A 27,865-nucleotide genomic window follows, 5' to 3' on the forward strand; every position below is an offset into this window, starting at 1 on the left:
TTACCTCTCACTTGTGCATTCAGCGTGAGTTCTGATATTCAGCGTCGGGGCTTTGATGAGATGGTTGACATGTTCAGCACAAGTGTGCGGATCAGCACTTTAGGACGTGACTCAAGGACAGCAGCAGATGATCTCAACCGAGCAGGCAAGCCTGAAGAGAATCAAAGTGAAGGATTTCTCCTGGAAATATCTGCTTGCCGAGGATTGATTCTGAGCAGGGATCGATGAAGCCCAGAAATGAGTGACCGACATTACGTTTAGACAGGCAAACGTTCGGATTGCATAGATTTTTGATGCTTAAGACAGAAAAGCTGATTATAGTGAACAATCCGTCAATAAAAAGGAAACAATGCGGTCGGGAATAAGAACACAAGATGCTCGCTGTTGAGTTTTTTTCTGAACATTTTATACTATTTATGCTGACAACATAAACAGGCAGGCACTACATTTACTAAAGGGATACAAAAATTGGCAGAGAAAGACAATGTTAATCGGAGCAGAGCCGCATGTGTGTGTGTGCGCATGTGTTCATAGATTACTTTCACTCCGCGGGAAGTGGGATGCGCACTGGCGGAAAGGGACCGAGTGTCTTTGAGATTAGCCTGAGCTAGCGTAGCTTTAACGCTCAATGGAAGTCCCTTGGTCCTCCTTTTGGCTCGCGTTCAAACAAACTTAATTGATTTGCGAAAGCAATTATGGCTAGGTTTATTTAGTTTGGAGGAGAGTTATTATTCAAAATTGATCAAGCACAGCCTTCAAATAAAAAGAGTTCTTTTAAAATAACAGCAATTCCAACTGCAGTCTGAAATTGCTCTCTGTTTGCTCATTAGCTAATCCCAATCTAGAGCTCAGTTTAATTTGTGGACAAAAGCCATCGATAGCTGTTTCCATCGGAATTAACATTGCACATTCTTGAAATTTGTTGTCTGTTGCTTTCTCAGGAAAGGCAAGGAATGTTTTACCATGTAAAATGTTCATTTTGTTTTATCATGACATTGTATTTCTATTTAATGTGAAATATCTCATAAGAGGATGATAAGGGACACAGGGGCAAGTTAAAAATTAAACATTTCATTGGAACACAGTTGACCTTTTGTATAGCGTGACATGTTTTTACAATACATGGGGTAAGTTGTCACAATGGAAGCTGCCAATAAACAAAAAATGTTCGCGTACAGACGACAAAGTTGTCAAAACGATCCCCGTTTACATGGATCCACGAAGACGACTAAAAACAGTATTATATATACCTATAGATTGAACACGTAATGCACATGCGCATGACGTCACTCTTTTCGCAAATTTGTGTTTTTGTAGTTTACACAGAGACGATAACGGTATTGTTTTTTTAAATCTTGACTTTAAAGGTGCCTTATGTAAAAATTGAGGTAAAAATATCCAAAAAATGAGCTACATGCATCAAAAGAATGAGAAGAAATAAGGGCGATGATGTCATTAAAAAAATGTCAAGTTATAGTGCTGCAGAGATATCAACCTCAATTAGCATTAGCATTAATAGCCACGGCCCGACAGGTGTCGTAATACCAGTTTCGGCCATGGGAGGCGGTATGCCGGCAACATAACCACCAGCCAAACATGCAATACACGAATAACTCGCACGGCTTGTGGGCGTACTTGAACCTGATGTCAATCGTGTGGAAAGTAGCCTACAGCCCCACTACTACATTCAAATAAAATATGATAAAAAAGGAACAGAACCAGAGTAAACATTGGCACTGCTTTCCATCGCTGGAGACAACTAATGGACATGAAAAAAATGAGGTTTGACTTCGAACTTGCAACATTTCGTTTGGATTGGTAAGTAAGATGCTGTTAGTATTTCGTTAGAAGTTTGTTTTATATGTTTGTGTAGATTTTCGGGAAGTTATAACATAGAAATGTATCGAAGGCTGTTCGATAAACGTATATAACGTTCATAAATACAGTATTGTAATATAGTACACATAGCACAATCTCTATTGCTCTTTTTTTCTTGCCAACTACGTGACCTATATTATGTTTATTAAATGGCTTTCCTGAGGTAAATCTGACATAATTGTTCTCCAGCTGTGTTATTGACCTCTTCACGATGATAAAAAACACTGATTGGTCGATATTATGTATGAGGAATACATTTTGGTAAGTTGTAGCCTAACGTTACTGTATCTTTCAGTGTTCGTGATTTTTTTACTATTAGCTAGTAGAGATGATCGGTTCACATGCGCTAGGGATCTGTCGTGTAACATTTACAAGCGCCAAAACGGTATTTAATTGACAGAATCTGAGAGCTGAGATTTTTTTATATCATAACTAACCTGCTCTGTCTAGTCTGTCGGTCTCCGTGTCCTCTTTGCTTCGCGATTTTTCTGTGCGTGAGAAAATTGATGTGTGGGGGGTGAGAGCGTGTGAAAAGTGTTTGCGTGTGTCTCACGGTGAATGCGTGAGAGTTGGAAGCTCTGGTTATGTTGGCGCTAGCTTGGTCAACATCAGCGAATGCTGTCTGTCAAATTAATGTAATTCAAACTAACAATAAAAATGTAATATGAACAAAACGAATATGAACATATTCACTGGTAAAGGTGAAGGGGAGTAGCTTGAAGATATTCATACTCTAGAGTAGACCAACTCACTTTCTGGAGGTATACTGCCCCCATCTGGTATGGAATGTGGAGTATGAATTTATTTATTTTTACATAAGGCACCTTTAAGGCTACGTTTACACGGAAACGATCTGAAGAGAAAAAGCAAAAGTGATCACTTTTTATTCTGAGTTTAGACGAGCGTTATGGGGGGGAAATCTGCGTGCATATGGTGACGCAAAAGTGTGTGAAATTCAATGTAGTATGCACTCCAGGCGGCTAGGTGGCAATGTGAAGCACTGATCGGTGCCTTCACTGTCTAGCAGACTTTTGCGTTTTTACCGTTTAGACGGAAACGCGACGATTTCTACTCTGGAGGGTGGCTTCACTTTTTTGCGTTTTTAAGCCCCAAAAACGCCGTCACCGTCTAAACGAAAGGCACATCTGATAAAATATTTTTACGATTTCACCCGCGAAATTTTCATGTTTCAAATTAACAGCCGAAGCACATAAAAATATTTTTTTGTTGTTGTAAACGGTGTCGCGTAAATGGTCCCTTTAACAGCTAAACAATTAGGAAACAAAAAACTATTAAAGGCACACTATGCAGTTTCAGCTTTTCTCAAACAGCGACCCCTAGAGTCACTGTGGAGTACTTGTATTTAACGTTACTGTCGTAAATACCACTCACACAGAGCCGTCTCCGCACTCTTCCGACCGCACTTTCTACATTTTCTTCGTCGACTCTGCCATGATTCACATCTGAAATGCATGTCTTTCATAGAGGCTGCTTCATATGTTGTCGATGTATGTGACATCGTGCCGTAAAGCAAGTCGTGATTCTCACGAGATTTGTCAGGGCGCCACCTCTCAAACTTGCATTGCTGGCAAAACCTTTGTGCCTTTGTGCTTTTAGCCTTTGTGACAATTAGCCTCGGCCTCCCCTGTAACCAATATGAAAGATTTTTATTTCAATCCCTGTTCAAATAAAGGCTAAGATATCAGTCAAAAGGTTTCCATGGCAAGATCTCATTTTATCTGAAATACTAAAACCTTGGTCCCAATGTAAACCAAAATCTAAATGAATCTTTTCATGATAGCCTTAAGAAATTCCTCTCAATGCTTTTGAGGATATGTCTATCGCTTCTGTGTGTCATTGTGTCTGGGCAGTAGAGCAGAGCAGAGTTAGGCCAAACTCAATCTGCTCCACGTTAATGAAGAAACGCTTTTCAAAGCTCACGGCTCTATTGATGAATGAAATCTGATGCAATTATCTCAGACACGTAAAATGGCTCATGAGACCTAGATTCAAATGGGAGAGCCATGTTTAAGTAAACTTTTGGAGGATGATGTTTTTTTTTGTTTTGTTTTTTTACTGGCGCTTTAGATTGTTGTTCTTGCTCTCAATCCTTTTGTGGCGTCTTTAGAGCCTCATAATGTTTTTAAAGCTGGGAGTCCTTTGTGAAATTTAATGGAATACTGAAATAAATAAAGCAGCATATTAATGCTTTCTGTGCAGGATTATAGATGATGTGGTTGCTCATATGAGAACAAACAGTTCTACCAGAAAGACTCGGGAGGCAAAATAACGTAACGAGTATGCATTTATTAACAGCCCAGCAAGCAAGTTTTATGATATAAAGTTCTTTGGCGTAGGCCCCGTCCGTAACTCGCAATCCGAGGGTATGCATTCTGCATTTCCTGCCTGAAGACGAAGGCAGGGGCGCGGCCGACCCCCTGGGAGGTATGGGAAGGAACCATCCTGGTGGAGGTGGGCAGGATGGAGGGGAATGTAGGCTTCAGCATCTGCAACTCTATATCTGCAAAACGATATTTTATACTACAAGTATTAGAACACGATTGGTTAGATGAGAAGGTAATAAGTGACGTAACAATTGAGTCTTCCTGGCAGAACTTACGCTAAGGCTTTCATTTCCAATGCAACAATTACATTATTGTTCATTCTGGTGCAGCTTTTGTGCATTATGCTTGACAAACATATGCCGTAAACATCTTTCTCTGTAACACTTTAGGTCAATGATCATAGTCCACTTTAGACATTCTACTAACTATAAGTAACTTTGCAACTACTCTCAGTAGAGTGTTAGTAAACCGTCTGCTTAATATCTGCTTACACTTTATTTTGATGCTTCCCAACAGACATTCTACTGACAATAAGTAACTTTGCAACTACGTCAAAAACCCAAACCCCACCACCCATAACCATAACATAGCAGTCTACTAGTACTCTAACAAGTTACTTACATTAGGAGTGTCTAAAGTGGATCGTCAAAATAAAGTGCAAAATAAAATAAAGTCTTTCTCTAGTGGTCATTTAATTATATACTTTCTTTTTTTGCATGAATTTAGTGCTAAATGCAAATGACCATAAAATAGTGTATATTCAGCCTAGCAAAATAAAAAAACAAGTTTTAAAAATGTGGAGAAAATTCTTTTGTTTTCGACGGCAAGGTTTGGGGTCCAATCAAACTCTGTGCCATTTTGCCATCAATTCCTCTGTCACTTAGTAGAAGCATCCAAACAGAAGCCAACATGATCAGTTTGGATGACATGAGGATGAAATCATTGAAATTTGTGAGAAAAAGAAATACTACTACAATTTTGTTTTAATCTCAATGTATCGAGTCAACATGTGATATGCAATATCAAATCTGCGTCCTGAAGAACAATCAAGTGAGAACCACTCTATTCATTTAATCTTAGGGCAAAAGGGGCAATTGCATCAGTTAACCAACAGGTGGTGCTATGCATTTGTTTTTGCCCTTTAAATCTAGTGACGCATCAGACTACAGGGATCGAAGGATTGCTCATTCATCGCAGCTTTTTAAAGGGTAACTGCATCAGTTATATCTGCAGACGCTGTTGCTGTTGGCCTTAACTGATATAAATAACATTTACGACATGTAAACAACACTGAACAATGCCTTCAGCCTGCAGAGCCACAGAACAGGGTTTTGCTGGTGTTGTAAATGCTCAGAGGGGACATTGATCTATTGGTTTGAGGATTGCTGTCTGCCCCGCATGCCCGGTTCACAACCACATCTCTTTCTGTGCCTGTTTATTTATGATTTATCATAGAGACTCCTTCTCTACCTTTCAACGTCAAACCTTACTGCTTTTTGTTGTTTTGTTTTTGAGTATGTGGTCTGGTGGTCAGCATCTGTACCTGTTTTTACATTTTTCCCTCTCTTCCTCCGTCGTAGGAGGAATTGGCATCCCCTGTGGGGAGCGGATAGACGGGCTCTGGGTCTCTGCATGAGTCTGCACAGACAGTGATTTGATGGATACTGCAGTACATAATGTGGTCTATAGAGGCAATGAGCACTGCGGGCACATCAGCCTAGTATTCAGCCTCTCCCCATGCCACACACAATCAGTGGCGTTATCCTACCCTCGCGTTTCAACCTTTACATCATCTCAACAGGCCAAAACTACCAGAATGTTTGGAAGTCAAGGCAAGAATAGACTTCCGGTGACTTGCTAGCCATGGGGAAGTTGAAAGCTTATTTAATGTTTACTCACATGGGCATTTACTCATCCAAATCTTATTTTCTTTCTAAAGGCTGTCAAGCTCCAATAAAAACACTTTCTGAAGTCTGCTGAAGCCATATAACATGTAATATGTCATCTCTTGTTGAAAATCCCCTCCAATATAGCTCTCATATATCATAATTAGTGCCTCTAATTCAATTGTGCCCGGTTTAAAGTTAGCACTGTCACACAGTTTTTGTGACCGATTGTAACTTATAGCAAATGAGACCTCTGAAACTGCTGTAGTTATCATAAATCAGTGTTCTCAATTGATTTTTTTTTCTTCCAAAATCACATATTACACATATTATACACATAGTATATTATAGTAATTTTTTCTATTATTATTTTATTTGAAGCATAAGGGTAAAAGGTCTTTATTTAATCTTGACAAACTATACATCATTACAAAGATCAAAATTGAAATTCATGCCTTTAATAGGAAATATGAGCCCTTTAGAATATATCTACTGAGGGAAAAGAAATAAATGAATATATTTATAATGGGTATTTATAATAGGTATTTATAATGCAATGCTAATCGAAATAGCCTTTATTACTGTATATACTGTAGTGCTATAAAATATGTTCTGCTTCATCGGATCACAGCACAAATTTATTTCAGACACCCTCTAATCACTTACTGTGATTGTTATTTGCATTTTTATATATTTTTCTGCAACCCTATCAGAACCCGGTCCTCTGACAGTACTCTGTTAAATGGTTTTTAGGAAGATTATTGGAGTAGGTTTTACAAGAAAACACAATTTCAGTTTAATGTTACTTGCCATTTCGTCGTAATTGTTTGCAAAATCTATTAGCAATTTCTGAGTGAAAATGGTGCCAAATTAAATCCTTTTTTTTTTTTTTTTTTTTTTTTTTTGTAGAAAGTGATTTTTATACATGGCAGAAGGTAACTAGACTTAAAAATGCATAAATGTCTTTTTTGTTACCAGTTGTCTTATTCGATATGCCGAAGAGGGCTTTTGTCCAAGTTCTTCTCTCTCTCTCTCTCTCTCTCTCTCTCTCTCTCTCTCTCTCTCTCTCTCTCTCTCTCTCTCTCTCACACACACACACACACACACACACACACACACACACACACACACACACACACACACACACACACACACACACACACACACACACACACACACACATGTAGACAGAATGATTTTATACTGTATTTTATCCCTTACACTAACCCTACACCTAACCCTACCCATCATAGAAAGCTTTCTGAATTTTTACATTTTCAAAAAACATCACTTAGCTTTTTTATAATTTTGCACTTTAGCACATCTATACGCTGTTTTCCTCATGGGGACCAAAAATACCCTCACAAGGACATAATGTAGGGTTTACCAGGCCACACACACACACACACATTCGCTTCATACAAGATTTTTTCTTCTTCATGCTGTATGTGCAGCTGAGCCATGGCTCCTTGGAGTTTTGCACTACAGAGCGTTATCAATTATTTATCAGCATGCATAATTCACAGTACATCCCTGCTCTACACTGAGGAGGCCTTACAATCTCTCCCTCGCTCTTTCCAAAAAGCCCCCTCCAAAACCTCCTTTTCTGTCTCTTTTACTTACTCTTTCTTCCCCCCTTTCCTCAAATCCTGGCCAATTCTCTTGCCTTCTATCCCCTGTCAGCATCGGTTTTTCTTTCTGTCCTCACCAGAGTCACTCTTTTCAACCTCTCCCACTCTTCCATCCTGCTCCTCTGCTGTTTTTCATAGGGTCTTATATTAAAGTATTATCTTCTGATTTCTGTCACTCCACACCTCAAGCATGCATGTCCTCCCTCTTTCTTTGGCAACACAGAGAATCAAATGTTGACTACCTTGTTGGTTTAGTAAAGATGTCCGCTCTTCCACTTTCAAAGATCTGTATCAGAAAGAATTCTGTTGGATTCATCTCTGGCTGTTTTGTGGTTGTTTTAACTGTTGTCGCACTGCAGGGGTTTGTCAAAGTTCATTCACACCCTCACTCATAACATCTCATCAAGCCCACAGTCATACATTCTGTTCCAAAACCTAGTAACTAAACCTAGTGAGCTGCATCACTGAGGATTGTTCCCAATGCAAAGACTGTTTCATACAGTGCATAATTCTGCGATACCTAGTTTGAGCCAGTTTCTAAGGCAGCATCGCATATGTGCCCAGAATGCATTGTGACTAGCAAATTTTTAAACTGACCATTTCACAGGAACTCTCAGTGTGATCACAGAGAATTGTGAAGTTTAGTAAATGATTAAATATATAACTAAAATTAATTGTTGATTAAATGATTGTAAACCACTGACCCCAAATGTGCTATGTTGTGCCTATTAAAGTAGCATGTCATTTGCCTGTATTAAAATCAATTGTGAAGCGACATAATTTGAGTATATGAGTATTGACTATATAATAAGTATGCTTAAAATTAATTAAATGTGGAAATCTGTCGATAATTTTTGTGATTTAAATGATTGCTTATGTGCACTCTGTATATTTGTGTGCACTATGTATATTTATGCTTCATAAAACATCCTGTTTTATTGCTCTCACGTAGACTGTATTGAAATCGACTGTGAAGTAAAAAGTGACTAAGTACTTAAAATTAATTAAAAGTACACTAAGTAACGTCTGACCCTCTAGTGGTTAAAAAGCGAAACTGCATGCATTTTACGGAAGAACGTTGTTTTGGTTGTGCTTCGGAATATGGTTATGCTACTGATCATAAAACATTTATTACTAGGCTTAAGAGATATAACCAGTTTAGATGGAAAGGATCTCATGCTGACTACAGCTGAAGATGTTACTGTAGCTTTACCCATTAATAGACACGAAAATACATTCCAGCTCAGCGTTATAATAAAATGACACTTCGCAATAGATAATGCTTTACAATGAACTCTGTTAGAGAGTTAAATGGCAATTTATCTGTTCAATTAAATACATTTCTCACCTGTTGAGTAATAAAAACACCAATGTTGGTTCTTGTTTTATTACGAGTTCTGTCGCGTTCTCTTTTTGCCAGCAGACAAAGGCAAAGGACTTTTCTGTCCGGCATTTCGAGATCAAAGTAGCCGGAGTGACGTACCGTATGTACACAATTTCCCGCGAAAACCATCCTGACAGGTCTAAAATATAAACACTTATCATAGACTTACCATAGTGAATCAGGGTAAGACAAAAACACGTTTTAAAAGAAGGATTTATAATGTATTGACTCAAACAATTGTGTACCGATTTTGTATTTTGTAGGCACACATAGTTGCTGCCTATGTAGAGTGTTTCAAAACTTAACTTACGAGGTTCAGTTAGAATGATGCCTTAGAAGGTTCTGCCTGTGTAAGCAGCTCACTGGGTTTTGGAACAGAGCCGTAATCTGAATGCATATCTCCATATGACGTCTATTAAAAATAGTTTTTTTTACGGAATACTTATGCAATGTCTCTCAACATAAAACGAAATGCATTTCGCTTTTTTGGGGGGATAGTCAAAGAATCCTTGAAGGACACAACTTCATTGAAATCCTCTCGGCAGGAACACAATCAATTGGACACGTTTCATGATCAAACGGTGCATTTCATCTATTTGTGCTCTACCCATGCCTTGATCTTTTGCACTTTGGTGCTCCTTACAAGATAAGTGACGTCTCATTCGTGTTGTACATGCTGTTTCATTTTCATTTCCTTCTCTGCCCTTAACCCTTGATCTGAAGGCTCTCCTCTCTGACGGTTGAGGCTCATGTTGGTGGCGTTCCCGGGTTTTATCCTTCAGGTGGGCGGGGCTTCGCCTCTGTGTGCCCCCCGTGGGTCGCTTCTGGAGGCCGAAGGACCCTTCGGCCCACCTCCCTTCATCTTCCCTCATCCCCATTGGTGGTTTTGTTGGTGTTTGCAGTGCATGGGCTGTGGGAGGAGTGGTCTTCCTGGAGCTTGTGCTCAGTCACGTGTGGCCGAGGCTCTCGGACCCGGAGCAGGATCTGTGTGCTCCCCCAGCATGGAAGCAAGGCCTGTGGAGGGCCCGAGGTGCAAACCAAACTCTGCAATATAGCTGTGTGCCCCGGTTAGTACTAATCTCCATTTCCTCATCTGCCAATATACTCTCTCTTTTCTCTACTTCAACTCTAAAGTGCATTCTGCCTATTATCACAGTGGGTCTCATTTACCAATAATTGCGTAGGTGTGCTTATTATTGTATTATTGCTCTTATTACTGTATTGTGTTCTTATTGTATGTGTGCAGAAAAGGTTTGCATGCAAAATATTATAGATCGAACTATAATGCATGTTGTTTTTTATTAGTTATAATAATAATAATAGTTTTAATACGTAGATTTTTAAACAATTTTTTTTTAAGAAAGTATAATATAATACACTATAATATAATATAATATAATATAATATAATATAATATAATATAATATAATATAATATAATATAATATAATATAATATAATATAATATAATATAATATAATAAAATATAATAAGAAATACTTATAACAGTTTTGTTGTTGGTACACACACACAGACATGTGTGTGTGTGTGTGTGTGTGTGTGTGTGTGTGTGTGTGTGTGTGTGTGTTATTTTAAATAACTAATTATAAATTATGTAATTATAAATAATTTATTATTATGGTTTTTATTAAATGTTGTTTTTATCCTTAATTTAATGGAACATGTACAGTAAGTATACACTTTATGATTTACAGGGTTTTTAATAATTAAGTTATTCAGTCCACTAATTTATTTGTAATATACTATAATAATAATGTAATATAATATTATATTGTATAACAATCTGTTTATTTATTTTATAGAAATATTAATAATAATAATAATTATAATTATTTGTATTATTTGGTTTAAGTAAAAATTTTCCCAAAAACAAAACAAAAAATATTGTGAATTATGACAGGTTTTATGCATACAATTTTGCATTTACACAGTTCGAGAATGAGACCCATTGTGCTCTGTCTTCTGGACTCCTTTGACTTCCCTATTCTTTACCCTTTTTCTGTGTTGTGTATCTTCTCCTCTCTTGTCTCTCTATTCACATGTCTTTTTCTGTCTGACCTTTCCCTTTCCTTCCTGTGTGCCATCCTCACTGCCTCGAGCTTCACCCCAGTCTGCTTGTTTCACATCGGTCTCTCTCACCCCTTCTGTTCTGTCTCAGTGTGAAGGGCGCTCGAGCTCTGTGTTGTCTGCTTTCTCTCTCTGCAGCCATGCCTCATAGTTTCCTCTAGATTTCATTCATTCATTATGCCAGTCTCCAGATTTATTTATTATTATTATTCTTTTTTTTTTTTTGCTGAAGTGCTACTCAAATGGAGGCTCGGCTCAAGCTAATGGGAATCCTAGATGAACCAATCACATGTGTCCGCACCTGCTGGGGTTTGTTGTTTCTTCAACAGCACCGCTCCGGTCTTGGCGAACAGGATCCGTCTCCAAAATTAGTTATTACCCCAATGAGATGAGCAATAAATCATTTGTCTGGTACATTTCAATTCATTTTCAGTTTGAACAGTTGTTCCTACCTGGAGTTGAAGACCTCCATTAGTCTGACAGTTGAAGAGTTAAGGGTGACAGCCAATCACTGTGATTGTCTTTTATTTGAGGAGGCACAAATGAACAGCTGGGCCAGTCCTGCCGAGCGCTTTTGACTGACAGTGATTACACCCTGTCAGAGAGCAGATCTTCCACCTGTTCTCACCTACCAAGAGGCATCCATGTGTAAAATACATTTCACCCTCTTAATATTCAATTGCGTCCATGGGTGTCAACTGACGTGCAATCCACTGATATAATTTAAGTCAACACAGGATGAGTCAACTTAATATACCTTGTCCTGGGTCGCTGTAAAGGATGGTTGGGTGTTGTGAATCTTAATGGATGTCTTGTAAACATCGGTGTGTTTTCTCCCGCATTACTTCAGCTCTATTTGAGTCTATGATTACAGTGATGGTTTGCTTTTCCGTGATCTAAGTGTGAGCAATTTCAATTCCAGCGTATTCGTCGGACCGTGTTTGTAATTTACTCCTCTTAATTAATGTTTGCTTATGTGGTAAGAGATGGTACCGTATAAGAGATGGGAGAGTAGTCTTGTAAGGGGATAGTTGTTTTATTTTGAAGTAGCATATGCTGATTGTCCTCATTAAAATTTTGTTTAATTAAAGTGTTTCTAAATGTTTTGCTTATAGGAAGTTGTTTTCTCAGATGATTTTCAGTTGGCTCGTTAGAGGAATGCATTTTAGGACTTATTTTTCTATGAAAGTTTTCTTGAAGAAAAAAAAAAGTTAGACGGATCTTTTAGAAGTTAATAGAGAGCAAATGGATTTCTTTCTTTTTTTTTTAAATCTGACAGTGTTGCTTAGTATTTATTTATTTTAGTATTTATTATTAATTATTAATTATTAATTAAGGGCGCATTCAATTGATCAAAAGTGACAGTAAAGGCATGTATAATGTTACATAAGATTCTGGTTCAGATAAATGCTGTTCTTTTGAACTTTGTATTGAACCCTGGAAAATGTGTTCACAACTGTTTTCAATATTGATACTAATAATAATAATAAATGGTTCTTGAGCAGCAAATCAGCATATTAGAATGATTTCTGAGATTTCTGAAAGTAATGATGCTGAAAATTCAGCTTTGATCACAGAAATAAATTGCATTTTAAAATATATTCAAATTGTAAACATATTCAAATAGAAAACAGTAAAAATTTTAACAATTTTACTAGTTTTTATGTATTTTGGATCATATAAATGCAGCCTTGGTGAGCAGAAGAGACTTCTTTTAAAAACATTTAAAAATGTAACCGATCTAAAAAAATTGAATAGTAGTGTATATATATATATATATATATATATATATTATTTTTTTATTTTTTTGCCAAAAAAAAGTGTTTACTCAAATGATTGCTGTTCTGTTCCTAAATAGTTTTTGCTTTAATGGACAAATACGCAAACAGTTCATTACAGTACACTGCATCAGCAGCTTGTCTACAAATTTGTCAGACTATTGCAACATGCTGAATGTCAAAATTATAAAACATTGCTGAACCTTCCATTTGATTTACCAATGAGCTCATCAGTTTATGTTATTCAGCTAAAATAGATTTAAGAAAACTGATAAGCCATAAGAAATAAGATCAAATATAGAACAGAATTAAGACATTAAAGTAAAGGAACACGGCCCAGAATTCTTATAGCTACAACCATGGACACGCAGATGCATCTGTTTGTTTGTGTGTGTGTGTTAATGTCTTGCAAGTAAGGGATACTCAAAGTCCATCTGATGTGCTGAAGTCAGTGTTATTACTTTAATTATACAGTGGACTTCTCTCTCCCTTTCCATTTATGTTCTTGTGAAGTAAAAGTAAGATGCCATAAATGCTCATCTGTGTTTGTTGGGTTTCAGCTGCAGCTGCTGTCTCTCCTGGCAACCACAATACCCAGGATCTCTCTCCTGATTGGCCACTCGTTTTATGAGCGATGATGAGTCCAATATTCTCATGGAGGCGTAGACAGACAGGCCACATTTATCCATGTTTATTGAATTTGTGAGGCTTTAGAATATTTATCATGCACATGCTTTGAGACACAGATCCTTCATGATCTCAGACAGATAATGCAGCTGCATCTCATTTTGCTTTGCTCTGTCATACCAACATTTAAAGAGGTCCTATTGTGCTTTTTTAAATGTTCAACTGTCTTTAGTGTGTGATGTTGCTGTTTGAGCATTAAAAATGTCTGCAAAGTTACAAAACACAAAGTCAAAGTGAGTTATTCTCAGTGTCACTGTTTCTGAACTCCCTGAAACGCCTCCACTGTAGTCTTGAGTTTTCTTCCCGGGAACGAACACGTCATAATATTCCTCAATTCCTGACCAAATCATATGCAAAATGAAGGAGGCGAGGCCTGGTTGAGTTAGTAAGTATAGTGTGTTGAAACTGGCGGCTGTGGTAAGGGGCGTGACATTTTCGAAACACCCTGGAAGCGGTCGACCTATCACAACACACTGATCCAGCCAACCAATCAGAGCGCATTGCGCTTTTCGGAAAGGAGGGGCTTCATAGAGACAGGAACTAAACAGGGGTGCGTTTCCCGTACAACGACATAACTCGCTGCTTAAAGGGGTCATATAATGGTACATGCACTTTTACAAGTTGATTGTACTGAAATGTGTGTTGGCAATGCCTGTACACAACCATCATAAAATGATAAAAATCCATCCAGTGTTTTTTTTTTATCTTCTTATATGTTTTTCCCCATCTCAAATCAAGCCCTCCCACGATTGTTGATTGACAGCAGCGTTTCAACACAGACCCGCCCTCGCTCGTGAGCGAGCTGTTAATCATAGCCCGCGCGTCATTGTTGATATGCATACGCTGGAGCACTGTCTATGAGCAGAATTGTGGTGTTCTGTTCTTGGTTGTAATAAGGAACACAGCAGTCATTTTGATGTTCCTAAATCCGAACCACAGAAATGCAGTGGCTGAGTTTGTTTTCGAAGGGAATATTCCCCACGAATGATCAACGTCAATGCTTTCATGTTTGCGCGAATCATTTCACACACCAGACTGCTTTACAAACGAGGTCAGTATAAAGCTGGTTTTGCTAAGAAGCTGCTCCTGAAAAAAGGATCGGTACCAACTATTCGTGTTCCTGCTGCACCTTCAGAAGAAGAAGTGAGTGTAACGTTTTATTAACCTTTATATTAATATTTATATTAATCTTTGCAAATCGCTTGCTGCACGCTTCACGATGAATGCGGCTGTTTACACTCAGGGTACATTACGGCATGTTTTCTATGTACGACGTTCTTAATATAATTCATAATCCCACGTTTATAATGAACAACGCGTTATGGTTATTGTGTTATTATTAAAAACGGTGTATGCACAGAACAGAGGGGCGGGGTGAGCAAAGCTCATTATCATTTAAAGACACATGCACTTAAACGGCGTGCTGAAAACAGAGCTGTTTTTGACCGGGTAAAATGAGTGTTTTCTTACAATACTAATAAGAGTTTTTAATTAAAGTATATTACAAACTTTTAATTTAGACCCTAAAGAATCATATTAGCTTGTTCAAAAATGACATTATATGACCCCTTTAACTACCATAGATGCATCGTTGAAGTAATCAACTATCTATTGTCACGGTGTTTCCCGAAACCGTATTGGCGCAAATTGGTAGTTCAACCACGTTGGTTAATGATGGTTCACTTCTTTTAATGAATCTGTTTGAGATTTAATTAATGCTAGATGTTTTGCTATAAGTTACAGACGTGGCATCTGAGGACTATCTAACATTTTTCTCAGTTATTTGCTTTATTTCCAGATTCAATCATAGGCTCGTTCTTACATAGCAGAGCACGTTCGCACATGCGCACTCTTCAATAACATCATAGGCTCGTTCTTACATAGCAGAGCACGTTCGCACATGCGCACTCTTCAATAACGGTGCTTTAAATCTCTTGACAAACTAAAAGACGTAAATGGCTTTTATGTTTTCTAAATAAAAGATATAGATTGTTCTGAATGTCAGCTTGCTTATTTTGCTCAAGATAAGGATTTATTAAGTCCAGCCACACAACTTTGCAATGCTGTTTGCGAATGTTTGTTGGAACGACAGTTTCGGGAAACACAGACTCGTTGAAGTTTGCTGATAATGACGGGACTTGCGACCATAGTTGGCTAATGATGCTTTCGGGAAACGCACCCCAGAGCGTTACTGACACACTGGGAAGAGAGGAGCTGCAACAATGTAAAAAAAATATATATATATGTTTTTTGAACACTCAAGCATGAATATCTTTCTAGTAGACCTCAAAAACAAAATGGCATAATAGGTCCCCTTTAAAGAGGTTGTTTGTTTGTTTATTTATATCATTTTTATAAAGTGTTACCAAAATATATATATATTTTTTTTCATACTTTTGCATACATAATATGCAGTTGCATTTATGTGTCTGTAGTGTAACTGTATATATACTACTTGTCTGTCTTTTTGTACTACACCAATCCCTTTGGAACTATTTTTAGGTCACGGTCTTGTGGCTGCCTTGAAGTAAACTTATACTGTACGTTTTTCTAATTTTGACGAGCATCTGCTTTGACTGAGCAAAGTTGACATGGGCATTTTCGTTCATCATGTGCTCTGTCTTCCTTGGAATTCATTAGATTGAGAGATAATTTGATTTCAGTTAATACCATCAATCAAACTGAGATACTCTTGGATGAAATATGAGTATCCCCCCCCCCCCCCCCACACACACACACACATTTAAATAAGATCAAAGTGATATTAGAGGTTAATATGCACAGATCCTGAAATTGCTGCAGAAAGTCAAAAGACGTAACATCCCCCCTACTGTGAAATAGATAGTGCATACTAGAAAGCGTTCATTATATAAACATAAAGGAATAAGATTAATGCCATCATTTGATGGATGATGTTTAAGCATAATTCTTACTTTCGAACATAATGAATATGTGTCCATCGAGGCATGTAGACCTTCTAATGTTTTGCAAAGGATCTTGGGATACTTGAAGTAAAACATTTAAAAGCCACATTGTTTCATCCCCCCATTAAACACTTTCAAATTCATAAAGGCTTTGCATCAACAAAGTGACTCATATAAGCGATGGGGTTCGGGATAGTGACATGGGCTTATGAAGGGGCTTCATAAGCGAAGTGCTCCTCCCCCCATATGTATTATTATTTATTCACATAGAACGTCACCATGAATCTCATTAATCAAACAAGAAATGCTTCAAAATTCATTATGCAAAAGATCTTATATTCATTTTGTTGTAGCCGGCGGTCAGAGAGAAGATCGATATGAACATGGACAGAGCCTGTGTTTGAATGAGCTATGTGGAAATGATGTCAAATACATAATGTGCTTGCTGCTTTTTTTATTCACAGAATAACAATTAATAGTAATCAGTAGAATAATGAATTTTTACTCACCATTTTTCCTGTGAGAAATTAAAGGCTGAAACATTTGCAATATGCATCAGTCAAACTGAAATAAATTGTTATCATCAGAGTGCGGTTTCTCATAAATTTCTGCACTAATGTTATCAAACCCTCTATTTAACTTCATGTGCTTTGAGATATGTCTCAGTGGTCCATCTCTCTTTAATTAATTAAACAAAATTACTGGTCTTCTCCGAAACCCATTAGACTACAATTTTGAGGATAAAAGAATGTGTAACTTGGAGCACCTTTAATGTGCAGGTCAGGGTTTGTTCTAATAGCATGCAGTGTAATTTAATGTTCGCTCGTGAAGAGGTGATCTTAAAAAGCATTTTTCAATAAAGGCGGGTGGAAATAAATTAGTGAAGTGAATGAAATGTATGATGTAATTTATGTTATACATGTGACCTGGCAAATTAAACTGTATGTAGGAGTCAATCACAATATATTCATTGACTATTTCTCTCAGCCAATTTCCTTTTTTTTTTTTTTTTGTAGTGAATGGTTTTTGAAGGCTATTGCAGATTATATGAGGACTTTTCCCCTAATTTAAACATTTTACTTGTTTTCAAGTCTTTTTTACTAAATATTGTATATTATTTGTTGCCTTGTAAATTGTAATTTGTAAAAAAAAATCAAATAAATTGTAATGTAAAATTATAGATGAGAGCTGAACTACAGGGTGGGCCATTTATATGGATACACCGTAATAACATGGGAATGGTTGGTGATGTTAAAGTCTTGTTTGTGTCACATTAGTATATGTGAGGGGGCAAACTCCTCAAGATGGGTGGTGACCATGGTGGCCATTTAGAAGTCGGCCATCTTGGATACAACTTTTGTTTTTTCAATAGGAAGAGGGCCATGTGACACATCAAACTTATTGGTAATGTCACAAGAAAAACAATGGTGTGCTTGGTTTCAACGTAACTTTATTCGTTCATGAGTTATTTACAAGTTTCTGACCACTTATAAAATGTGTTCAATGTGCTGCCCATTGTGTTGGATTGTCAATGCAACCCTGTTCTCCCACTCTTCACACACTGATAGCAACACCGCAGGAGAAATGCCAGCACAGGCATCCAGTATCCAGTATCCGTAGTTTCAGGTGCAAACAAAAGTTGTATCCAAGATGGCCGACTTCTAAATGGCCACCATGGTCACCACCCATCTTGAGGAGTTTGCCCCCTCACATATACTAATGTGCCACAAACAGGACTTTAATATCACCAACCATTCCCATGTTATTACGGTGTATCCATATAAATAGCCCACCCTGTACTTTATCTATCTATCTATCTATCTATCTATCTATCTATCTATCTATCTATCTATCTATCTATCTATCTATCTATCTATCTATCTATCTATCTATCTATCTATCTATCTATCTATCTATCTATCTATCTGTCTATCTCTCTGTCTGTCTGTCTGTCTATCTATCTATCTATCTATCTGTTGTTCTATCGTTCTATCTATCTGTCTTTCGTTCTAGCTATCATTCCTTTGGAATGCAAATGAGTATATATTTATAATAACAGCAAGTTCTAATTTTAGATCATTTTTAAATAATTTTTAATAACATGGATTTTTTTTTTTTGTGCAAACTTGTACATTTCATGCAGCCTGAATGCTACAAAATTCTGAAGTTTTCCAAAGTTATATAAAAAAAAACGTGCTGATGCTGATAATAGCACCACTAATCAGTATCAGAATAACTCAGTTTGTTGTCATCGATCTCTCAGGTTTGTATCAGGGTAAGTGAGCATCATTTTAACAATGTCAAATACAACAGACAAACACAGACCCCTGCTGTACCCCGTCTCTCTCTCTCTCTCTCTCTGTCTGACCGCCCGACTCCTGTTTGTTTCTGTCCCTCACTTCTATTGTCCTTCACTTCCCTGTCCTTCCTCCACTCCAGTCTTACTGTGTTCTGACCTCCACATCGTCTCCCTGTGGTTGTGTTTGCAGTGGAGGGTCAGTGGTTGGACTGGGCGGCCTGGTCCCAGTGCTCTGTGTCCTGTGGCTCGGGCACTCAGCAGAGGCAGCGGCGTTGCAGTGTGTCGGTTCATGGCTGGGCGGAGTGTAAGGGGCCGCATGCCGAAACTCGTGAGTGCACCAACCCGTCTTGCGGGGGTAAGTTTCTCACTGGTGGGCTTACTCTTAAATTGACAGGTAGTAGTTGATGTGCACAGCTGCAATTTGTTTGCTGTCATGGTCTAATTAATTGCAGTGAACGCCCTGAATTGTCTGTGGTACCAAACCACAGAGACTTACCGGTCTTCTTGTTGCACAGACACGCTGCTGTGTCAGCATATGCCAGCTAGCACCCCTGATAATAATTAATAAGTGGAAATTAGCTTTATGCAGGTGCTTTATGACTACGTTCACACTGTAGCTATTTATGGTTGTGACTTCACTTCTGAGTCGTTGTTTCACTCTGCTCGTCTGTGTTCACCGTCTTCCAGTCTAGTGTATCAAAACTGCAGTGTGTAGATGGCCATTGGCTCGTCTCCTCTTATAATGTGGTGTTCCTTGTTTTCTTCGTCATCTGCAGGTGGAGGGAACTGGGGAGCTTGGAATCACTGGAGCTTGTGCTCCAAGACCTGTGACTCCGGCTGGCAGCGTCGGTTCCGTATGTGTGAAGGCACGGGAATCCAGGGATACCCCTGCGATGGCTCCGGAGAGGAAGTGCGCTCCTGCAATGACAAGAAGTGCCCAGGTGTGTGTGTGTGTGTGTGTGTGTGTGCTCAAAGCAATTCTTTTATTTCCAATTCGCTTTTTTTCTTTGATTTCATGTACAGAGCAACTGTCTCTCCAAGCCATTTATAAGTCTGCCTTGCACATTTGGGATGGTCTCCAACACAATGAATAAGCGACTAATAGTGTTCCATGTTGGTGTTTTTTTAATTATTTTTTTACATTTGACACTAAAATATTTATTTATTTATTTATTTATTTATTTATTTATTTGTTTGTTTGTTTGTTTGTTTGTTTGTTTGTTTGTTTGTTTGTTTGTTTGTTTGTTTGTTTGTTTGTTTATTTATTTATTTCCTTCTTCCAATGTTTGTGGTTGGTAAGATTTTTGTATGTTTTTGAAAGGCTGCAATTATTTGACAAAAATACAGTAAAAAAAAAAAAAACCTATATTGTGAAATATTATTACAATTTAAAATAACTGTTTGTAAACTGTGATACGTTTATTTCAGATATATTGACGAATAGAAAGTTCAAAAGAACAGCGTTCTGAGTAAAAGTATTAATTTATTTACCCCAAACTTTTGAACCGTGGTGTGTGTTAGAGAAACTATTAGCCAACATAAAATACACATCAACTGATGTACACATTTTTTTTTTTTTAAACATCACATGTCTTTAACACCTCTACAGTCTTGATTATTTCTAATATCTAGTTAATATCCAATATCATATTGACTTTATCTCTTGAATTGATATTTAATTCATTTATTGTATGTAATGAAAATTTTTTAATAATGGCCAAATATGTAATATTTAGCTGCATCTCACATTCTTTGCACAACCATGCAAGATATTCATCCCATTGCAAAAAATAAAATAAATAAAAAATTAAAAAATAACAATAACAAAAACACTCCTTTTTAATAAAGGTTAAAATGACACCCAATAAGTGACATATACTGTATATAATATTATTTTAATGTCCATGTTTATTGATTTCATAACATTTCCAAATCTCACAAATCAGGGTTTTAACATATTTCATTACAAGGTTGACAAAATTAACCTTGTATAAAATAAATAAATATAAAATAATATAGCTCACTTAACATTAAGTATGATCTTGTAATGTTAATAATCAACCTTGAAGCTTTTACTGGATGCCTGTTAAAAAAGAAAGAAAGTATATATGTGTACAGTATATATATATATATTTTTTTTTTTTAAAGACTTTCAAACCCTATTTTGTACCCTGTTTGTAAAAAGTGGCCTTTGCTCTCTCTCTCTCTCTCTCTCTCTCTCTCTCTCTCTCTCTCTCTCTCTCTCTCTCTCTCTCTCTCTCTCTCTCTCTCTCTCTCTCTCTCTCTCTCTCTCTCTCTCTCTCTCTCTCTCTCTCTCTCTCTCTCTCATTTTCTCTCTCTTCCTCCATATTTAACTTTCACTCTACTCCTTTGTTTCCATTTCTCCTCTCTTCCAATTGAGACGGGTCATTCTTGACAGAAGGGAACTGTTGAAAGTGCTGCTGTGTGTGATTTGTCATCATGTCAAGCAGAGCAGCAAACAGCAGATTTTAATAAGCACGTCTTTGACTGCAGCTTTGGGAGGCTATAGATTAAATAAATGTCAGACATTGCCGTAGAGCTCATATTTGGCACAGCGCTTTGATGGCGGCACAAACTTGAAAACAAAAATCTGTCCGATAGCTTTGTCGGGGTGTATTATGTTCAGATGAAAAAAGAATAGGGTTCTTTTCTCCGTCTCTCTCTCCGCTTTCAACACGGTCTTCTTCTGTATCTCACCCCTGGGTTGTTCTCTGATCTGAAGGAGCTTTTGAATGAGAGTTGGAGAGAGATGAGTGTTGTTGCAGTCGGTGATCTCATTTTCTCAATCAGTATTATAATTTTTTTTCTTGAGGCATAAACCTCACTTTAACATGCTTAAAACAAGACAAAAACAATTTGCCAATGCGGTAAGAAAGTATTATTTATTTGTTTGTTTGTTTGTTTGTTTGTTTGATAAACAGTATATATTTAGATCTTTTTTGGAAAAGCAAGACTATCATTATCTATCTATCTATCTATCTATCTATCTATCTATCTATCTATCTATCTATCTATCTATCTATCTATCTATCTATCTATCTATCTATCTATCTATCTATCTATCTATCTATCTATCTATCTATCTATCTATATATCTATCATCGTCTGTCTGCCTGCCGTTCTTTCACTCTATCTATCATTCTATCGTTCTATCTATCATTCTATCATTTGTTCTATCTATCTATCTATCTATCTATCTATCTATCTATCTATCTATCTATCTATCTATCTATCTATCTATCTGTCTATCTGTCTGTCTGTCTGTCTGTCTGTCTGTATGTCTGTCTGTCTGTCTGTCTGTCTGTCTGTCTGTCTGTCTGTCTGTCGTTCTGCCTGCCTGCCGTTCTTTCACTCTATCTATCATTCTATCATTCTATCTACAACCCCAAATCAGAAAAAGTTGGGACACTGTACAAATTGTGAGTAAAAAAGGAATGGAATAATTTACAAATCTCATAAACTTATATTTTATTCACAATAGAATATAGATAACATATCAAATGTTGAAAGTGAGACATTTTGAAATGTCATGCCAAATATTGGCTCATTTTGGATTTCATGAGAGCTACACATTCCAAAAAAGTTGGGACAGGTAGCAATAAGAGGCCGGAAAAGTTAAATGTACATATAAGGATCAGCTGGAGGACCAATTTGCTAATTATTAGGTCAATTGGCAACATGATTGGGTATAAAAAGAGCCTCTCAGAGTGGCAGTGTCTCGCAGAAGTCAAGATGGGCAGAGGATCACCAATTCCCCCAATGCTGCGACGAAAAATAGTGGAGCAATATCAGAAAGGAGTTTCTCAGAGAAAAATTGCAAAGAGTTTGAAGTTATCATCATCTACAGTGCATAATATCATCCGAAGATTCAGAGAATCTGGAACAATCTCTGTGCGTAAGGGTCAAGGCCGGAAAACCATACTGGATGCCCGTGATCTTCGGGCCCTTAGACGGCACTGCATCACATACAGGAATGCTACTGTAATGGAAATCACAACATGGGCTCAGGAATACTTCCAGAAAACATTGTCGGTGAACACAATCCACCGTGCCATTCGCCATTGCCAGCTAAAACTCTATAGGTCAAAAAAGAAGCCATATCTAAACAGGATCTAGAAGCGTTTTCTCTGGGCCAAGGCTCGTTAAAAATGGACTGTGGCAAAGTGGAAAACTGTTCTGTGGTCAGACGAATCAAATTATGAAGGTCTTTTTGGAAAACTGGGACGCCATGTCATCCAGACTAAAGAGGACAAGGACAACCCAAGTTGTTATCAGCGCTCAGTTCAGAAGCCTGCATGTCTGATGGTATGGGGTTGCATGAGTGCGTGTGGCATGGGCAGCTTACACATCTGGAAAGGCACCATCAATGCTGAAAGGTATATCCAAGTTCTAGAACAACATATGCTCCCATCCAGACGTCATCTCTTTGCATTTTCCAACATGACAATGCCAGACCATATACTGCATCAGTTACAATATCATGGCTGCGTAGAAGAAGGATCCGTGTACTGAAATGGCCAGCCTGCAGTCCAGATCTTTCACCCATAGAAAACATTTGGTGCATCATAAAGAGGAAGATGCAACAAAGAAGTCCTAAGACAGTTGAGCAACTAGAAGCCTGTATTAGACAAGAATGGGACAACATTCCTATTCCTAAACTTGAGCAACTTGTCTCCTCAGTCCCCAGACGTTTGCAGACTGTTATAAAAAGAAGAGGGGATGCCACACAGTGGTAAACATGGCCTTGTCCCAACTTTTTTGAGAGGTGTTGATGCCATGAAATTTAAAATCAACTTATTTTTCCCTTAAAATGATACATTTTCTCAGTTTAAACATTTGATATGTCATCTATGTTGTATTTTGAATAAAATATTGAAATTTGAAACTTCCACATCATTGCATTCTGTTTTTATTCACAATTTGTACAGTGTCCCAACTTTTTCTGGTTTGGGGTTGCATCTATCGATCTATCGATCTATCGATCTATCGATCTATCGATCTATCGATCTATCGATCTATCTATCGATCTATCGATCTATCTATCTATCTATCTATTTGTCTATCTATCTATCTGCCATTATTTCACTCTATCTATCTATCTATCTATCTATCTATCTATCTATCTATCTATCTATCTATCTATCTACCTATCTACATCGTCTGTCTGTCTGTCTGCCGTTCTTTCACTCTATTTATCATTCTATCGTTCTATCTATCATTCTATCAATTGTTCTATCTATCTATCTATCTATCTGTCTGTCTATCTGTCTGTCTGTCTGTCTGTCTGTCTGTCTGTCGTTCTTTCACTCTATCTATCTATCTATCTATCTATCTATCTATCTATCTATCTATCTATCTATCTATCTATCTATCTATCTATCTACATCGTCTGTCTGTCTGTCTGCCGTTCTTTCACTCTATTTATCATTCTATCGTTCTATCTATCATTCTATCAATTGTTCTATCTATCTATCTATCTATCTATCTATCTATCTATCTATCTATCTATCTATCTATCTATCTATCTATCTATCATCGTCTGTCTGTCTGCCGTTCTTTCACTCTATCTATCTATCTATCTATCTATCTATCTATCTATCTATCTATCTATCTATCTATCTATCTATCTATCTATCTATCTATCTATCTATCTATCTATCTATCTATCTATCTATCTATCTATCTATCTATCTATCTATCTGTCTGTCTGTCTGTCTGTCTGTCTGTCTGTCTGTCTGTCTATCTATCTATCATCATCATCTGTCTGTCTGTCTGTCTGTCTGTCTGCCGTTCTTTCACTCTATCTATCGTTCTATCTATCTATCTATCTATCTATCTATCTATCTATCTATCTATCTATCTATCTATCTATCTATCTATCTATCTGTCTGTCTGTCTGTCTGTCTGTCTGTCTGTCTGTCTGTCTGTCTGTCTGTCTGTCTGTCTATCATCATCATCTGTCTGTCTGTCTGCCATTCTTTCACTCTATCTATCATTCTATCGTTCTATCTATCTTTCTATCCATTTTTCTATCTATCTATCTATCTATCTATCTATCTATCTATCTATCTATCTATCTATCTATCTACATCGTCTGTCTGTCTGTCTGCCGTTCTTTCACTCTATTTATCATTCTATTGTTCTATCAATTGTTCTATCTATCTATCTATCTATCTATCTATCTATCTATCTATCTATCTATCTATCTATCTATCTATCTATCTATCTATCTATCTATCTATCTATCTATCATCGTCTGTCTGTCTGCCGTTCTTTCACTCTATCTATCTATCTATCTATCTATCTATCTATCTATCTATCTATCTATCTATCTATCTATCTATCTATCTATCTATCTATCTATCTATCTATCTATCTATCTATCTATCTGTCTGTCTGTCTGTCTGTCTGTCTGTCTGTCTGTCTGTCTGTCTGTCTGTCTGTCTATCTATCATCATCATCTGTCTGTCTGTCTGTCTGTCTGTCTGCCGTTCTTTCACTCTATCTATCATTCTATCGTTCTATCTATCTATCTATCTATCTATCTATCTATCTATCTATCTATCTATCTATCTATCTATCTATCTATCTATCTATCTATCTATCTATCTGTCATTCTATCTATCTATCTATCTATCTATCTATCTATCTATCTATCTATCTATCTATCTATCTATCTATCTATCTATCTGTCTGTCTGTCTGTCTGTCTGTCTGTCTGTCTGTCTGTCTGTCTGTCTGTCTGTCTGTCTGTCTATCTATCATCATCATCTGTCTGTCTGTCTGTCTGTCTGTCTGTCTGTCTGCCGTTCTTTCACTCTATCTATCATTCTATCGTTCTATCTGTCTATCTATCTATCTATCTATCTATCTATCTATCTATCTATCTATCTATCTATCTGTCATTCTATCTATCTATCTATCTATCTATCTATCTATCTATCTATCTATCTATCTATCTATCTATCTATCTATCTATCTATCTATCTATCTATCTATCTATCTATCTATCTATCTATCTGTCTGTCTGTCTGTCTGTCTGTCTGTCCCAATCAACAATGGACTTTTTATTTAATGCCAATTCGTACACTTTTTATGCTGGTTAACCTCTTACTTTTGGTGTATACTGTGTGCAGCGCCTCATGAAATTTGTAAAGATGAGTACCAAGTAGCCATGACGTGGAAGAGAGCCTCAGCTGGAGAGACGGTATACAACAAGTGTCCATCAAATGCCACTGGTACGTCACTGCAAACATTCTCTCCAGTCTTTTTCTCCAATAATAAGTAGTATAGTTCCCCTAAAGAAGTCTCTGTCATCATCATGCCGTTCCAAACCTGTATGACTTTATATTCAGTGGAACAAAATGTTTAATAATTTGAGGAACTGCTACTTAGATCTAAATGAGAGTTATTAGTTCATATTGCTGTCCAGAATGAACCAAATAAAACCAAAAGAGCATTATAAAAGCAGACCTGTGACATTACACGTATTCTGAAGCATGTGCAGAAATTAAAGTCATCATTTGCTAATAATTCCAATTAATTTGATACATTTAAGGAATTTTTCACTGATAATTGTCACTGATAAGCCTCTTTCTAGGCTAGTAATCAAAAGTTTGCTGGTTCAAACTGTGTAATGAGCAGAGAAACCATTCTCCCCTTTAGCGGGTCTAACCCCAGCTTGTTCAAGGACGGCCGTTCCTCAAAAAAGTTTATTGTACGTTGCTTTGGATAAAAATGTCAGCTAAGTGACAAATTAGTAGTAAATTAAAACCGCTCAAGAAAAGTTAATGATCCGAGCTTGATTAGCTTCAGAGTGCACGCCGCCGTCTACATCACATAAAACTCTGAAAGTACAATCTAATGTTGTTTTGGCCACAGCCAAAGACGCCATATCTAATTCAATCAATGATACATTTGTTTCTTCTCTTACCATGACATACAGCTTTATTAAAAGATTTTATGATCAGTTAAACCACATTATAAAACTCCATCAGTGATGCATTCGCTCAGCTTCCAAAACCAACATCGCACAACAGGCTCGAAATAAGTTGATTTCCACACAGTTAATCAGCATTCAGTTTTGAAGCCCATTGAGCTGAATTAGTGGTGTGTGAGAGGGAACTTAATGAGGATGTTTACAGCCCAATATGTGCCGCCACAGAAAGTTAATACAACAATGATATCAAGACATCGCTTTTGGTGGATTGAAATGTCAGATGTTGCCGCAGAGCTTACATTGGGCCCGACAAAAACACGTTCCTTTTTTTGCGAGGCTTTAGATTTAATGTCAGACATTGACATGTTGTTGTTTTGTACATCGTGACATTCTGCTGTGTTTTGTGATTGCTATTTAAAAAAAATATATATATATATTTTTTTATAAATTGTTACTATTTGTCACCTTTTATGTCTGTCTGTGGGTTTTGCAAATATTCAACCAATGGAAAGTATTAAAAAGTGCTTTTGGCTAAAACTCATAACTCCACTGGATCCTCAAACTGTCAGTCAAACCTCATAACTCCACTCGCCTCTATCGTTAATGAAGTGCGGCACACATTTTGGGACCGTCTCTGCTTGTGTGCACTGCAAAGGTAGCTAAGAACTGGTTGTTTGAATAAGTACAGCATTTTCTCAACTCTAGAAACACTATATATTAGTGCTGGGCAACTATTAATCGTGATTAATCCCATCCAAAATAAATGTTTGGGTTTACATAATATATGTGTGTGTACTGTGTATAATTATTTTGTATATATAAATATGTATGTATATACTGTATGTGTGTATATATATATATATATATATATATATATATATATATATATATATGGGCCATTCTACAGAATTGGTTCAAAGTCAGAGTTGGAAACGTCTTGAAAAAAAGGTGTCTTTTTCCACAAATGTTGTATGTATGCAAAATGTATAATATCCAAGGTACACATT

The 27,865-nt window shown here is 37.1% G+C and overlaps 1 protein-coding gene across 6 annotated transcripts in view; it reads left to right on the forward strand.

Annotated features, from left to right (window-relative positions):
* Nucleotides 1-27,865, forward strand: part of adgrb2 (adhesion G protein-coupled receptor B2) — a 312,431-nt gene that overhangs the window by 154,139 nt on the left and 130,427 nt on the right. For 5 of the 6 annotated variants that reach the window (XM_084424670.1, XM_084424672.1, XM_084424674.1 and 2 more), the window contains 3 exons: nt 19,090-19,254; nt 19,676-19,840; nt 26,056-26,157. In XM_084424670.1, coding sequence (XP_084280796.1) covers nt 19,090-19,254; nt 19,676-19,840; nt 26,056-26,157 — 432 coding nt within the window. Of the gene's footprint in view, nt 1-10,026; nt 10,192-19,089; nt 19,255-19,675; nt 19,841-26,055; nt 26,158-27,865 lie in introns of all 6 variants that reach the window. The other variant, XM_084424669.1, reaches the window with a different exon arrangement.

Source organism: Rutilus rutilus (assembly GCF_951802725.1).
Source record: "Rutilus rutilus genome assembly, chromosome: 11".
NCBI classification, from domain to species: Eukaryota; Metazoa; Chordata; class Actinopteri; order Cypriniformes; family Leuciscidae; genus Rutilus; species Rutilus rutilus.